General features: G+C 44.9%; 1 protein-coding gene across 1 annotated transcript in view; it reads left to right on the forward strand.

The window, feature by feature from the left end:
- Positions 1–872: 872 nt before the first annotated feature.
- Positions 873–17811, forward strand: part of LOC126199404 (uncharacterized) — a 37463-nt gene continuing 20524 nt past the window's right edge. Inside the window, exons 1-2 of the mRNA XM_049936322.1 lie at positions 873–1031; positions 13940–14103. Of these exons, the coding sequence (XP_049792279.1) occupies positions 873–1031; positions 13940–14103 (323 nt within the window). The remainder of the gene's footprint in view (positions 1032–13939; positions 14104–17811) is intronic.

Here is a 17811-nt window from a genome sequence, read left to right on the forward strand (position 1 = left end):
CAGATGTGTTACGACCCGTGGCTCTACCTTTCATTCGATCCCTGCGAAACCCTACATTTCAGCAGGATAATGCACGACGGCATGTTGCAGGTCCTGTACTGGCCTTCCTGGATACAGAAAATGTTCGACTGCTGCCCTGGCCAGCACATTCTCCAGATCTCTCATCAATTGAAAACGTCTGGTCAACTGTGCCCGAGCAACTGGCCAGTCACTATTCTTGATGAACTGTGGTATCGTGTTGAAGCTGCATGGGCAGCTGTACCGTTCATGCCGTCCAAGCTCTGTTTGACTCAATGTCCATGCGTATTAAGGCCGTTATTACGGCCAGAGGTGTTTGTTCTGGGTACTGATCTCTCAGGATCTATGTACCCAAATTGCGTGAAAACGTAATCACATGTCAGTGCTAGTGTAATATATTTGTCCAATGAATACCCGTTTATCATCTGCATTTCTTCTTGGTGTAGCAATTTTAATGGCCAATAGTGTAGTTATCTATTTTACTATATGCGAGCGTAGCCAGCAAATATTTTACAAAAAAAAAAAAAAAACATCAACATTCATTGAGATAATGAATCTCTGTCTCTGCACTGACAGTGTTAGGAAGTACAGAGGAATCGTGCTCCGAGGAGTACGCTCTCGCTTCATGCGAGACCCCACACGGCCCTTGCGGTTGGCCCGGAAAGCGAGTAATAGCGGGAACTGTCTGGACCCAGCCGGCAGCCTCGTGAAAGACATGGGCGCTAAAACACCGCGACAAACAAGCGGCAGACGCACGTAGCGAGCGCACAGTGGAGCACGCAGCAGGAACCGGCGAGCGAGCGGCGGCGACCCGGCTGCGTGGAGGCGGGAGAGTGCGTGAGGCGGCGGGCGTGATGCGTGGCGCCAGCGGCGGCGCGCCGGCGGCCACCGCCGTGCTGCTGGTGCTGCTGGTGGTGGTGGCTGCGGGGGTGGCAACGCCGGCTGCGGGGGCGGAGCCGCGAGCCGCGCGCGTCAAGCGCAGACTCGTCTTCCTCGAGGGCACCACCTTCTGGGTGAGTTGTCCGGCCATCTCTCTCTCCGCACCAGCTGGAACGCCAGCCACAAGAGGCGAAGTAGTAATGGTCTGATTGTCAACTCGAAAAAAAATAAACCCGCAAACTATGAATCTTATTGACGGTGTCAGGCCTGCTCCACCGACTTACACATCAACGTGACGACAACAGCGGATGACTAGGTGGAGACCGTGGTGTTAAAAGCTACATTTCAGTTTTTCAGGAAACCTTCCACCTCGAGAGATTCTGTAAATGTCTGCTACGCAAAATTTTTCTGTTAAGAGTAAAGAGGAGACTACAGGGCTGAGCCAGACTTTGATATGCCAGAAAAAAATAAAAATATTAAAATGTGTGTGAAGTCTTATGGGACTAAACTGCTAAGGTCATCAGTCCTTAAGCTTACACACTACTTAACGTAAATTATCTTAAGGACAAACACACACACCCATGCGCGAGGGAAGACTCGAACCTCCACCGGGACCAGCCGCACAGTCCATGACTGCAGCGCCTTAGATCGCTCGGCTAATCCCACGCGGCTATGCCAGAATAGCAGCATATTTGGCATCTGGGGCAATGAAGTGGAGCACGAGCAACCCCTTGAACAGCTTCCCTCGACACTTCGCCTTTACAACCTCTTCTAACCTCTTGAGGACATTTTGGCAGTTTGTTCCTACAGCGGTTACTTTTTACGACCTTAACCTGTTGGTACCGCACAATTCCAGTTCCGACAAAACCATTCAACATCACTTTGTCGCATGATCTTACGGTTGTTGCATTTCTCGGCGGTGGTGATTACACATACACTGATAAGCCAAAAAATTATCACCACTGCCAATCGCGACGCTGGATGCTGCCAGGGGGCACTGCAGACAGGGAACGCGTTAACACGGACGGAGGATCGCCCCAGCGAAGATATGGGCTGCAAATGGGGAAATCCATTGAGATAAGCGACTTTGACAAAGGGAATATTGTTATTTCGGCAGAGCCTGTGAACGAGTATATCCAAAATGGGGAAGCTGGTCGAATGTTCACGTACTACTGTCGTGAGCATCTACGGAAAGAGGTAGGACAGTGGAACTACCATTAGGCGCTAAATGGTTGGCCGTGCACGACTCTTCACAGAACGTGGGGTCGGAGGCTTGTTTGCTCTGCAAAGTAGATTAGATGGTGATCTGTGGCAGCTCTGCGCAAAGAGAACAATGCTGGTATACCCACAAGTGTTTCAAAGCATACCGTTCATCGTACATTGCTGAACATGGAGCTGTGCAGAAGATCACTCCTACGTGTTCACATGTTGACTCAACGACGCGGTCAGTTATGAGTGCATTGGCCACGCAACCATCGGCATTCGACCGTCGATCAATGCAAACGTCTCTGCTCTTGGCGTGAATCACATTTCTGCTACACTAGGTCGATGGTCGTCTCTGCACAGTCATCGAGGTGAATGGCGGCTCGAAACGCACAGGGCGCCAGGGACGCGGTCTGGTGGGAGCAGTGTTGTACTACGGCAGATATTCTCCTGCACTTGCATGGGACCTTTGGTGGTAATCTATAGCACACAGTTGCGAACCCCCTGCATCGCCGGCCGAGGTGGCCGAGCGGTTCTAGGCGCTACAGTCTGGAACCTCGCGACCGCTACGATTGCAGGTTCGAATCCTGCCTCGGGCATAGATGTGTGTGATGTCCTTAGGTTAGTTAGGTTTAAGTAGTTCTACGTTCTAGGGGACTGATGACATTAGAAGTTAAGTCCCATAGTCCTCAGAGCCATTTGAACCACCTGCATCCCTTCACGCTTGATGTCTCCCCCGACGGCGATGTCATCATTCAGCAGTTTAACTGTCCGTGTCTCGGAGCCAAAACCGTGCTACAGTGGTTTGAGGCTGCATTGTAGTGAACTCACGTTGATGTCTCAGCGAACAAAATCGCCTGAAGTGAATCCTACGGAACCCACATGGGTCGCTATCTGGCGTCATCAACGCGTTCGCAAATTACATGACCAGTGCGTATGCGTCTAATGCCACATACCTCCACAAAGCTACCAACAAACTGTCTGATCCCTGATACGCGAAATCAGTGATGTATTTGGTTTCAAAACGGACAAACAAGCTGCTGAGTAGATGGTCGTAATGTTTTGGCTCATCAGCGTACTTCCGTTGTTTGCTGCGATCCTTTGCCTCGAGGGGCTTCGTGGTGCATCTCTTCCTTGGCTATTAGGCGACTGAGGAAGTCATTTGAATTGTCCTGACATGGCTGCAACATATCCGGAGCTGCCTCGTTTCGGACGGATTTTGCTGATAACCGCTGCACTGAGCGCCCTTAAACTCCACTCGCTGGCATTGTTGAATGCTTGTGAGCGGTCGCAGAACACAAGAGTATGGCGAATATTTCAGCTTAAAAAGTAGTGCAAGATGCTGAAATCTGATCCGTGACCAATTTCCCCTTACTCCACTTTCGTCTCGCTTGTGATACGGCTGTCTTCGAGCACTAGGATTTTCACTTAGCTTAAGATTCACTGCCGGCTGCGGTGGTCTAGCGGTTCTGGCGCTGCAGTCCGGAACCGCGGGACTGCTACGGTCGCAGGTTCGAATCCTGCCTCGGGCATGGGTGTGTGTGATGTCCTTAGGTTAGTTAGGTTTAAGTAGTTCTAAGTTCTAGGGGACTTATGACCTAAGATGTTGAGTCCCATAGTGCTCAGAGCCATTTGAACCATTTTTTTTTAATATTCACTGTTTATCAAACACAGATAGTGTGCCATTTCATTCTTCGTCAATCGGACTTACTTGACAACTGCGTCATCAGGTGGTGCACTGTTGCCTTACGCTCCGTCCGAGGAGAAAACGGCAAGAAGCATAGCCCGATTTGTCAGAAACTTTGTTCAGTGGAAGAGCGGTGAAATGAAGCAAACTTTTTTTTTTATTTCTTTTATTCCTAAGGGACAAAACTGCTGAGGTAATCGGTCGAAGCGAACATGTGTCTCGGCATGTATGTAAAAACGTTTCTCAGAAAACGACGGTCAAAATTTCCCAATTAACTACACTCCTTTTAGCGAGTAAAGAAACCAACCGAGGCGGTAGCACAGTTATCAGCGTCATGGTTTCAGGCTCCCTCGTTTTCTCCTTTCTTCTGTCCATGTTGTTCCCGATTTTTTATTTCTTCTGCTTTGAAAGCCTTCCAAATTTAGTATTTTGTTTTTAAAACGGTTTCTTTCTGCTATTTCTGATTCCTTGATGTTGTTTCTTTCTTCTTCCCCGCGTTATTATTTTAAATTTTGTTTTTAGTTTCTGTACCCGTGTCCGTAGTGCATTGATAAACGAATGTTTTACTTTTCAGATTTAAACTACGTTGTCCTTATTTGTATTTATGAATGGTGAATGAATTTAGAGAAAAATGAAAAAAGAAAAAAGAATAAATGAATGGAAAACTGGAATGAAATTCTTTTCGGTGAAATTTCTGGAGTGGATCTTGATTTTTAATCAGTTGTAAGAGCCAGTTTTCGAAAAATGATCCGTTATGCGTCGTTTGCCGTGTAGCTACTACCGACGCATGAAACCTTAAGAAATGTTAACGACGCTTTTTTCCCCCGTGAGCTTCTTACGGAGAAATGTCGCTTTGGCAAACCTACCTTCGCACGATTCTCGTGGTGTTCGGAATTTCTGTCTTTCGAATGTTTCTGCGATCAGTATCATCGAAGTAAATGCACCAGATCTTCCTGGAGATCACACATCAGAATAAAAAGTAAGAATCGAAATAAGAACGAAATACAAGAATATGATGATTTATTAAATTGTAACCCCTGAATATACCATACACAGATAAGTTATATAATAATCGGGTGAAATCCAGTTGTAATTTTAACATTAATATAACGCCCTTGTATGCCTTACCTTGATAAGAAACATTCGTATAGTAACCTTTTACGGACATAAAATAAAAACAAGAAGCGGGTTTCGAACTCGAGACACAAAACTGGTAGGTCGCGACGCCGAGCTCATAGCATGCTAAAAGGCATCTAAATTACGTCCAAAACATTGACGGTTGTTTTCTCAAAAACGGTCGAGTATCTACGGATAAGTCGTGACGCGTTTTCGCTGATTTTGAGTCATCTTCGAGTGAGTGAAGTTTCTAGGAAATCGGGTTATGGCACTTGTCGTGTTCCCCTCGTTGGTGTGAGTTGTCGTAGGGCTCTTCCCTTCCAAATGCAGAAAATGAAACATCATACAGTACTGGTCTTTGCCAACAGCCTGCGCCGTTTTGTTTTGGCTTCACTGGTTGCGTCCCGTGTTACTGTAGCGTGGGGATATCAGGGTGCGCCAAGGCTGTAGACATGCACTTACAAACAAACAAGCTGGTAATTAAGATCTTTTTTACGAAGTGATAATTAAAACAATATGACTATTCCTAGTACGTATCTTCTACACTCAGCCTCATAATATTAATGTTAAGTCCAAAAAGACCACCCACCTTAACCATTAGACAGACTGCACCAAGTCAGATCCTTCTTCTGGCAGGAAAACTTTCTACATGTCTCTCTTCATCTTCTCTGTCTAATACTTCAGTTCCCAATTAATCTTCCATTTAGCTTTTAAAATGTACCTCTGACATCACACCTCAAGAGATCACCGTTTGTAATTTTCCCATGCCAACCCAAATTGTACTTCCGTGCTGTGTTGCAGACGTAAAACTGCAGATTTTTTTATTTTTTATTTTATTAGAATTTGGCTGTCTCCACACAGCCATTCATCCCGCTAACACAGTAATGTTTCTATCAAATATTGTGCTATAAATTATATAATTTAGAAATCCACAGTGCTATAGGATATAGAATGAAATCAGTCGTCCATCGACTGTACAAAGGAATCATTAAAGCATTCGCCACTAATGGTTTACCAAAGCCACAGAAACTTTTAATTCGCATGGTTGGACTGGAATTTAACTCAGATACTATTAAATGCGAGTCATCTGTCTCGATCACTGGACAGCTGTTCCAGTTTTCTAAGCATCGTAATAATTCAATATTGCACACCAGTGGTGGTTTCTGGCCAGAATTTTTTTTATCATATCTTGTACTCTTCTTAGTTACTCCCTAGAATGCTTAGATTGTGTTTAAACTCTGTCCACAGGCTCCGGAGGGTTCATCGATACCGACCGACCACCGTGTCATCTTCTGCCAAAGGCGTCATAGGATGTGGTATGGAAGGAGCGTGGACTCAGCACACTGCTCTCCAGGCCGTTGTCAGTTTTCGTGACCTTGAGAGCTATTACCTGGCCATGTGTCTTCTCAGTTGGCCTCACGAATCTGACTGCAGCCCGTTGAAGGCCTCCGACCAACGAAAAATCCCTGGGAGTCCCGAGAATTGAACACGGTCCTCCACTTGGCAGTAAACCGCTGCAGAGGCGGACTTAGATTCTATTTACATCTTTTGAAAACTGTAACGACTTTAAAATAAAACAACTGTTAATTTTCATTTCTGCCTTAGTTCTGTACATCTACATTGATCAGGCTCACAGTTCAGTTCTCCACGTAGACTATTACCTCCGGAATTGGTAATTGATACATTGTTTGGTTTTTAGTACTTTTTTTTACCACAACACGTCTGAAATTCTCCTAATTTGCCCTTTTTCGGTCTTGTGTTGTCATACACAAAAACGAGTATACACCAATCGAAATAGAATGTCATATTCGACTTCCTTTGCGTAAAAGTTGTTGAAGATGCACTAGCAAAGTGCGGGTTTAACATCCTAAAGTTCGCAACGTCATATGTTCTGAAACGACGTTTGTCGTGATTTACCTCCTCATTCAGTCGTAGTTTATGTACCTGGAACGTCATTCGTAGACTGTAAACGATTTCGTAGAGACATCACGTCCGTATAAGAGGAAACCTATCGCATCACTGCGTGTGCTTCACTTGAGCCAAAATATATCAGACATATATGTGCTACTGCGAGGATGTTACAAAGTGTTAGTGGTAAGTGCAGCAGAAAAATCTACTGTGGAAAGTTTTTGTTTAGAAAATCCAACGAAGTGCAAATTTTGAATTACCTATGTATAGAGTTCCGCTTTCACTTCCGAAAAACAACCTGCGTTAAATATAGTAGATGTCAAGATGGTAGTATTCAAGGTAGTGAGCAACGGTTTAGCTCCTATGTCGGTTAATGATAACGTCAAGAAGCAACTGCGATAGCAGACGGTGCCTCAGATCATACTTTAAGTAGTCGTGTGAACGTGGTACAGAATGAGTTCACTGCACTCAATATGGCAGTGGGGAGATCTTTTAGACAAGCTGCAGCTCTTCAGAGTCAGATTTTGCCTTTAGTCCAAAAATACTGATACATGCTACTTTTTGAATTTATATAGGAAAAGTGGATGTAAGCGAAGAGTTATTATATTACAAAACGGTGCTATTAAGAGCCTGTTGTAACTAACTGGAGAAATGATTGGGTATACGATGTTTTATCGGGAAGGAGGAAAGTATCTTAGTGATTGTAAGGGTTAAGAGCATTCGGGCATCAGCACAAAATAGATTTCTGACGTCCGCATGCGTCAGTATGTCGGTCACGATCCGCGGTGGTGCTCACTTTGTTAGCGAAGTTCGTTAGGCCCCTGCGCCCGTGTGTAGCCCCCCTCGCTGCTCCGCCCCTCCCCCCCCCCCGCCCCTCTCGCTCACTCACTCTCTCTCTCTCTCTCTCTCTCTCTCCGTGTGTGTGTGCGTGTGCGGGTGTGTACTCACGAGTGTCTGCATTAGTCATTTGCCACAATGAGCTGCTCATACGGGTTGCTTGATTTTGGAATTTGCGACGATACGTGCTAATTAGAGTTGAGCCAATGCGAAGCGCGGAACAACTATCTGAGACGACAAGGAGCTAATAGGAACTGGGGCCCCGCTAATGTCACGGATTTCCGTACGTACGTAGTGACGTCAGGACAGTGTCTCGTAAATAAAACGTACTTATGTAGGATAGAGGCAATGTTTGACTTGCTGTAAAGAGGAAAGGCGATTCCGACGGAATGAAAATGCTTTGCTGATACGAAAAGGAGTATATGTAGCCAGACTTGTCTTTCCTGAATTCATTAGAGGGTTTTTCACGGAAGAACATACTTTATTTCACTAATTATTTAATTTTACGACCTGTATTGCGAATTATTAGCTCGTTGTTTAGCACAACTGACAAAGATGTTCTCGGGGTTCATGGTTCAAACGTGAAAATCAAACAATTTAGTAATCAGAACGATTAATTGTTCCTGTTGAATATACAAAATAATACACTCATTATCACTGAAGGCAAAAGTAAATAAATAAATGACAAATCGGTTTAACAAAGATGGACTGGTTAATAATTGCAGTCATCAGAACATGGTTAGTGTAACAAGAAGCACAAAAGTTTTCTTTAAATGAAAAATGTTTCGTAAAGTAGCCCACATGGAAACCAAAAGAAATTATGATGTTTTAAATACTTTTGAATTTATTTTCCTTGACAACATTGGATATTTCGTACCGAGCTAAACATAGTTCTTCAAGTATTTTATAGAAATAACACTGCAATGAATACATAATTCGTTGTATTCTTTTTTACATATACGAATGTCTAAGGGTATTACTTATGAAATGTTAAATTTCCTAATGCATTTTCAAATAACGGATACTTCCTAATAACTGGCCGCTGTGGTCGAGCGGTTCTAGCCGCTTCAGTCCGAAACCACGCGGCTGCTACGGTCGCAGGTTGGAATCCTGCCTCGGGTATGGATGTGTGTGAAGTCCTTTGGTTTTTTTTTGTCTCATTTTGTTCTATATTGTTCGTTGAATACGTTCGGGGCGGACGTCCGATGACACCCGTTCTGGTTCTTCGTTGATCCGTTCACTCAGTTTTTTATTACAGAGGGTATCTAACCCTCTGACCGAGCACGCTGAGCTACCGTGCCGGCATAGGTAAGTTAGATTTAAGTAGTACTAAGTCTAGGGGGCTGATGACCTAAGATGTTAAGTCCCATAGTGCTTAGGGCCATTTGAACCATTTGAACTTCCTAATAAATAACTTATTTATCAAAACGTGAACCATCTGATGCTATCTGATGCTAGAAAGAAAGAAGGACGGAAGGCAGACTGGGGTTTAACGTCCCGTCGATGGCGAGGTCATTGGGGACATAGTACGAGCTTGGATTGCGAAAGAATGGAAAAGGAAATCGACCGTCGCCTTTTTAAAGGAGTCATCCCGGCGTTTGCCTTAAGTGAATTTGAGAAATCACGGCAAACGTAATTTGCATGGCCGGACGGGAACTTGAAATGTTGTGCTGCTGCACACAATTGCATTGTGGTAAGCCGGCCGGGGTGGCCGCGCGGTTCTAGGTGCTACAGTCTGGAACCGCGAGACCGCTACGGTTGCAGGTTCGAATCCTGCCTCGGGCATGGGTGTGTGTGATGTCCTTAGGTTAGTTGGGTTCAAGTAGTTCTAAGTTCAAGGGGGCTGATGACCTCAGAAGTTAAGTCCCATAGTGATCAGAGTCATTTGAACCATTGTGGTAAGCACTGTGCCACCTCGCTCGGTCCCAATGCTCGCCATGGAAAAAAAAGTAATGAGTCGTGTCGCATTGTTCAGCCGGAAACTTCACTGCGCACACTGAGACCTCGCCATCGCGATGTGCAGGTATGGGTGTAGGTACCTTATCTGTATCAGTTTAGTGTAATGAATTTACTCGTCAAGTGACGAGTGTAGTAGAGTTTTGTTTGTGTCGTTGAAGACGAAGGGAGACATTGAATTTCAGTATCCACATATAGCCTGCTCCTCTAGAACAATACCAATGGGCTTGCAAATCTTAACGTTTCAACCCATGTTCGACGTAAAGATCTCCATCTCTATAATGCAGTTTCTTAGGTACCACTTCGGTTCAACCCACATTTAATTTTTTTATTGTCCACTTTAACAGTCTTGTATCGCGCCTGTGGACATCATGTAGCATTCAGAGAGTAAGTCGTACTGTGGAACGCAGACAGTCAGGCGTAAGATATCACGTAGGGAAAACAGTCATTCTTGCGCGAAGCAAGTAATCTTGTTTAATAAATCTGCTTTTTCCAGTACGGATATTAGGAGAATCCTACGGGTCATAAATACTTTCTTGCAACAATATTATAACGCCAGAAATCTTTCATCTTAGTAAATAAATGAATATTGTTTAAACTAAAGAAAATGTACGAACGGCTATGAAATATAACGAGAGCAAGTACGAGACACAGGTTGTGCGCCATAATAGTTAGTTGCCAATAGGATGCCTTTCGATCTAGTTCTGTCGTAAGACCATGCTCTCAGGAAGTTGTTAGTTTTCAGTTCATAATTATTAACTGTGTCGATGTTACCAGTTTATGGTGTTTAGTAAATAAATACATCATAATGACATCCATTATGAACGTTATTCCGAACAATATAGATTCCCGATTGATCACTTAGAATCACATAAAGTAAAATTGCACTTTACACAGGACCCGACACGCTGACACTGCTTTTGCGAGGGACATCAACTTTGAGAACTTCTCGACAAAACAGGTAGAAAGAATTCTAACCGACGACTCACTAAAATAGTTTAAGGATGGATTGTCTTAATCTCCGCAAAACTCGGGTGTAAAAGCACGGCCAGTAATACTGTACGCCTCTTATACCATCTTCTATAGTCTCAGTGGCTAAACTGAGACATTTCTGGAGGTTTAGTTCATGTGCGAGGTTCTTGCGAGTTTTATTTCTTATCTTTAAAATTCCTTGCCTGTTGCATGACACATCTCACACTAATTTCATCTCTGTACACACTCTCATCCTTCTCCGGGGCAACTTTATATCACGCATCCTACTCAGTCCACGGAATACCTGTGAAATCTTATCGTCGGCTAAACAGTAGCCCCTCTTCAGGTGTTGGTTTACAAAAGTAAAGCAAAACAAGAACTATTAGAAAATAGACACTGATGAGCTAATGACGCGAGGAAAAGATGCAAGTGGCTCTGCAGTGTGCTTGTGTGTGTGTGTGTGTGTGTGTGTGTGTGTGTGTGTGTGTGTGTGGATAGTCATGTCGTGGGCCCCTGTTAAATTGGGGTAAGTAATTTGAGTGAGGACAATATTAGAGATGTTAACTGAAAAAGAAACGAGTTATACCTGTCCGGCATTTATCAAATTTTGCGGATTTTTCATAGCATAATAGTTGTTCAATGATAAAACTTTCATTCCATTACGAACTCATCTCCATCATCAAAATCAGGCACGAATACACCCTCATACACGTCGTGTCGCCAAAGAACGTCTGAATGTCGTCTTTTGGGCATGCTAGTTTGTGATCTCTACATGAAAAATTCCGGTATCGTTAGACACCCGTAATAGCAACCATGTATGAACACTATTTTTCATACTAGAAGGGCTTTTTTTGTGACCGAAAATAAGTTCTTATAAGGGCGACGTTTACACCGTGAAGCATAGGGCCGACATTTATAAAATTCTGTGAACACGTCCATCATATAAAGGGTATCAAATGATTGAACTTTCATTTTGTTCGGAAAGAAGTCCATCATCAACATCAGTATGAATACACTCTTGCATTCGTCACGTTATGGAAGCAAACAGCGTCCGAATGTTGTGTTGAGAACGGTTTAACACATATGAGATACATGCTCTGTGTTTGAGAAACGCTGGCTCGAGCGTAGTATTGCATCCCAGACGTGCCTTTTGGATAACAAATGAGTGTGTCGAGCATGCCGGTCAAGGATACGTACGTACTTCAAGGCGTTTTTAGGTCATGGAATCATTACAAACGAATTTGTCATTTGGTACCGCATTCATAGAGGTTGTGAGAGCAGTGTGTACCATTCTCGCCTCATACTGGCAAACGTTCAGGCTCTCATCAATAATTCCCAAAATCATTTCTGTTGTCGTATACAATAGCTCCTCATACCACAATTTCAATAATTATGGAGGTATGAATCACTAGAATAACTGCTTGGTTTCACCTTTCATCAGGTCGTCTGCGTACAAGTTGCTATCGGTCTGATTCAAGACTCTTCGCTGATATCACAGAGTGCCACTCAGTGAACCACTGACTCGGTTTCTACCTTCCAGTAACCTGTTCCTCTCGGTTCTTGATGACATGACACTCTGCCTGTGACGTCCACCCGAATTTCAGTTGTTGTCGTCCGTATATTCGTCAGAATCAATCGAACAATCCTACAGTCTCCTCGTAGTATAGATGTTCCGCAAAGATCCGTGCTTACTCTTAGTATCATACTATTGCTCTGAGGCTGAGCCCTCTGTCTACACAATGTTTCCGTGCGATGATCGCATATCGCCCATGCCAGTGACTAGACCTTACTCAAAGTCCGAAAGATGGCGATAAGACGCACTATGATGTCCTCCTATTATACTGTGCCGCGATTTCCGTCTGAAATGTTCCAGTACAGTTAGACCCAACCATCAGCCAATTAGAAGTCGGGTCTAGTTCTAATATGCGTGCCTCGACAGGTCATGGAACTAAACGTTGGTCAGACCACGGAATGCTTGAGTCGACCTTTAACCTAGCCTGCAACTCTGTCATCTGGAGATTTGCTAGGAGCGACACGTGATCCGGATTTCACGTTAAAATTTAGGTCCCCTTTCTCCGATTGAATTAGTGTGGTAAGTTACGACATGAAAGTTGCCAAAGCTGTGCCAGTTAAAAGACTCGCATCAGACCGTTGAGCTACGCGGAATTAATATTATTACATGTATAAGGTCTACAACTTTGCTTCCACTGTTTTTTTCTCGATGTTTGAGGCTTCATTGTAAAAATTACAAACATTTACGATTCAGAGTATTTGTTATCATTGGCCACTACTTTCCTCCATCTGTCGGGCAGCATACGAATCCAGCGGTGGAAGAACTGGACTTCTTTTGAGGAGATCCATGAATCGATCCGCTTTTGCACATGTCAGTATGACTGAAAGTTCTGGTCAGCCGGGCCGTGTGCCATTGATCGAGAAAGGTAGAGGGAGCAGTGTTTGGAGAATACGGCGGGTGGGCTAGGACTTCCCATTTAGACGTTTCCAAGTAGGTTTTGCCTGGTTTTGTGACGTGGGGACGAGCACTGTCATACTGCAAAATCATATTTTTATGTCTGTCACTATACTGTGGTGGTTTGTCTTTCAGTGTTCGGCTCAAACGCAGCAACTGTATTCGATAACGATCTACTGTGATTCTGTCCACCGGTTTCGGTAGCTTCGAAAACCTTCTCTCTTCCATCGCCATGCCGGTCTACCACATCAAAATCACTGTTCTTGAAGCTTTTAAATCGTTCTCTGCACGTTCGTTCACTACAGATCTTACCCCACATTTTGAGCTTCAGCCGCAGACGACTTCGTATTAAAACAGATAATTAAAACTTCCTGGCAGTGACGAGAACTAGGCTCGTAAGTTTACATATTCACTCAGGAACAACTTTATAATGCAATTACAAATCGACTAATATTTTGATGGCGTTATGTTTACACGACTTACCATCTGCATCACGACTTGCCACTACTGCCATGTGTTGAAAACCGGCGGCAGCGAAGTTGTAAACCTAATATTATGTTTCTGTATACCTAAATTACTGAAAATAATCTTGCATAAGGATTAAACCTTAATGGAGACACCGCAACAGGCTTGGGAATATTGGAATATCAGCTTCGTATCGTCCGGGCAAGGTGTTGAAGGATATCATTTTCCATTGCAGTTAGTGCATATTTTTCCACTGTAACATGTCTGACTGTTTTCAAAAGTTCTTTGCTAATGAGCTTCTCATTCAATAGCCTTGTGCTTCAGACTTTGCTATATTTTACTTTTCACACTAAGAATATTTAAGCACCATGTTCGTAAAATAATTTATAAAGAAATGTAAATTTGCTACATAATTTTCTTTATCTCTGCAGGTGCGACTGAACATTAAGAAAGACATATTGCCGTACACCAATCTCTTCGCATTCGCTTACGGATTCAGAGTCAACTATCCACTGCCTACAGGTGCGAAAGACTTCCCGTTAAAACGAATATTCCGAAGAGACGTCTACGGAGATCTGGAACACCTTATTTCGCAGTGAGTAATAATATTTCTTTGAAACTTCCTGGCAGATTAAAACTGTGTGCCCGACCGAGACTCGAACTGCCCTTCGCGGGCAAGTGCTCTACCAACTTTTTTTTTTAAATCTTTATTGAATAAACGGAGAGTATATATATATATATATATATATATATATATATATATATATATATATATATATATATACAAAGCAAAAGTTCTTCAAGGTACCAGTTAAACATATACAAATGAGTGTTAGGTAAACAAATTATTAGAATAACATTAAATACAACAAAATATAACATATCCTGTTTTCCTTTCTTTTTGTTTTTTAATAATTTTTAGTGAACAAACTAAAAGTACATATATATTCACTATGCAAGAGTTCTTCAAGGTTCAAATGGTTCAAATGGCTCTGAGCACTATGGGACTTAACTTCTGTGGTCATCAGTCCCCTAGAACTTAGAACTACTTAAACCTAACTAACCTAAGGACATCACACACATCCATGCCCGAAGCAGGATTCGAACCTGCGACCGTAGCGGTCACGCGGTTCCAGACTGAAGCGCCTTTAACCGCACGGCCACACCGGCCGGCGTTCTTCAAGGTACCATTGAAACATATACAAATGACTGTTAGTTAAACAAAAAAATATTAAAATGAAAAACATTAAATACAACAAAATATAACATATTCTGTCTTCTTCCGTTTTTTTAAAGTTTGTTTTTTGTTTTTGGTCGATGCATGAGAACGTGAATAAGGGTGTTGCATCATGTGACAGGTAGGCATGGTACACCCCAACTTTCAGAGGGGTCAAGGAAGACGCTGCGGAGAAAACCGGCAAAAGTTTGTCGGTAAGATGGTTTTCGGGTGAGGGTGCTATGCGCGGTCACAACTTTGTACCAGAAGTCAAGGACTGTATGCGGACCACTCTGAAAGAGGTATTCTAAAGCCTGTCCTCGAAACCAGATTAGGGTATGGTGCTTAGCAAGAGGGTAGTGAAATGTCTGGGGCAACAACAGGAAATCCGGGGTTACCGTCGTTGGCGGGGCACGGAGGTAAAAGCCCACGATTCGTTGAATGAGGAGCCATACGTTTTGTTTCAGGGGGCACGTAAGACGGTGCTCGTCGGTGTCTTCGAGCTGGCAGTCAGGTCAGAGTGGGGAGGTGGCCAGTCCTATGCGATAAAGTCGACTATTAGTCGGGAATTTTCCATAGACTAAAACATACCAGAGTGCAGACACAGACGACGGTAAAAAGGGTGCGTGCACACACCCCCAAACCGTGCGCCAGTTAATGTCAGGATGCTGTAGCACCATGGGGTCGCAAGTGTTGGACAGCATAAACAAACGATAATAATCTTTTGTACGGTGAGGACGGGTGACTGGAAGATCGGCCCGAACGTAGCTGAGTTCTATGAAACAATTGGCGACGTGGTACAATAATGGAGAAATAGGTGCCACATTGATCGGTGGATCGAGAGAAGCTGGTCGGAGGATATCTAAGAGACTGCGTGTTAAGGACGGGACCGGCCCCTGCCAGTGCCGCAACAGAGTGTGGACAAAGAGTGCAGAAGATCGTGCCCGCACGTTGACGAGTCCGAGGCCACCTTTTGCAGGAGGCAGCGTTAGAGTGTTGTAGCGGACTTTGAAAAGTGCCCCTGCTGACACGAAATATCCAAAGGCTGATTGGATGCGGCGGCCAAGGAGTAACGGCATTGGGAGGATCTGGGCGACGTGTACCAGTTTAGGGGCGACATACATGTTGACAGAGGACACACGTTGGAGTTGGTTACGGTGCACTTGACCGCGGACATGTTGCCGAATCGACTGCAAAAGCCGCCGGTAAGCCAGGGCCACTGTGCGGTGTGTGGAGCTCGTCAATTCGATACCCAAGTAACGAAGTGTGGCACCGACTGGGAGTGGGGTCGGCACCATAGCCGGGAGGCCGCGCCCAATGTGCATCATAGTCGATTTACGGACGTTAAGAATGCTACCAGAAAGACGTCCATACTGGTGGATCCATTGGATGGCGTCATTGAGTTCCGTGGAGGAGCGGGTGAGAAAGAGGAGATCGTCCGCATAAGCCCTACAGCGAAAGGTGTAGTCACGCAAAATGAGGCCCTGCAGTCTAGAGGTAAGTCCAGTGAAGAGGGGCTCAAGTGCAATGGCATATAATAAAGTAGACATAGGGCATCCTTGACGCATAGAGCGGCGTATAGGAATCGGTCCTACAAGCCTCCCATTGACTTGTACCATCGAGACCGCGGGAAGTAGTAACCGGCGAATGGCATCGACAAAAAGCAATGGGAACCCCATACGTGTCGCCACCATGAGGAGGAATGGGTGTCGAACGCGATCAAAGGCACTCGTGAAATCGACGGATACCAGTGCTGCACGTAGGCGACAAACCGACGCCAGTGCAATGAGGTCACGGCATTCTCCTAGGGCTGTTTGTAAGGTGGCCCCACAACCACGTGCAGTCTGCTCAGGTGAAAGGACCGTAGGTAAGACGGTGCGTAAGCGCGCTGCTAAGAGCCGTGCATAGATTTTATAGTCTGCATTCAGTAGTGTAAGGGGGCGATATGCAGAGACATGAGACCCTCCCTTCGGTTTAGGCACAGGTAGAAGAATGCCAGTGACGAATTCAGGTGGAATTAGGAAGGACGGAGTAAAGAGTTCCTGAATCATTTCCGTCCAGCGAGGAAGCATTAACGTGGTGAACGCCCGGTAAAACTCTACTGGGAGACCATCTGGTCCGGGTGATTTGTTCTTGGCCCCTTTGTTGATCGCATCTACCACCTCTTCTGCGGTGATTGCAGACATCATGGACGTTGACTCCGCTACGGTGAGGGTCCGATCAGGGGAAGGACGGAGATCATCAGGAATGGGCGTCGCCATCGGTTCATCATCATAAAATTGGCGATAATGTTCAGCAAAGGCAGACACCACTGCCGCCTGTGTTGTGTGGTGAACACCATCGGAGGTCGTGATGTTGGGGACAAAAAGTCGACGTCGACGACTATGGTCGGATGCGGCATGGATTGTGGATGGGGTTTCGTCGTGGAGGAGGTCTTGTCGTCGGGAACGCACCACGACACCATGCAGTCGTGCACGTTGAAGAGAGAGGAGACGAGCTTTAGTACTCTGTCGTTCCCTATGGGTGTCAGGTGATGGAGGGAGCGCATCGAGCTCACGGAGGACGGCGTAGTGAAAATTTGTGGTGTCTCGATGCCATGCTGCTGCTTCCTTGCCACATTGTATGAAGGCCTTTCTGATCGCAGGTTTGGCACATTTGAGCCACCAATGGAACGTGGATGTGTACTGCGGAAGGCGTCTTTCGCAAGACGCTCATGTAGTGGCAATACATTGTCGGCAGTGTGGATCATTAAGGAGGGAGGTATTACGCTTCCAGTAACCTCTGCCGCGCCACACTGACTGAGGTGGCAGAGCCAGGGAGCTAATGACGGCGCAGTGGTCCGAAAATGCAAAGGGCCAACGTTCAGCTTGGGCGACGTCATTGCCAAGGTGGGCAGAGACATAAAACCGGTCCAGTCTACTCGCAGAATGTGCTGTATAATGCGTAAAACCGGGGGTATTGCCATGAATTTTCTCCCAAACGTCCACTAGATGAAAATCTTCGATTAAGGTGAGCAGCGCCGGGCATGGCGAATAACTAGGCACTTGGTCCTGCGGACGGAGGACACAATTAAAATCGCCTCCCATG

The sequence above is a fragment of the Schistocerca nitens genome, chromosome 8, assembly GCF_023898315.1.
Source record: "Schistocerca nitens isolate TAMUIC-IGC-003100 chromosome 8, iqSchNite1.1, whole genome shotgun sequence".
NCBI classification, from domain to species: Eukaryota; Metazoa; Arthropoda; class Insecta; order Orthoptera; family Acrididae; genus Schistocerca; species Schistocerca nitens.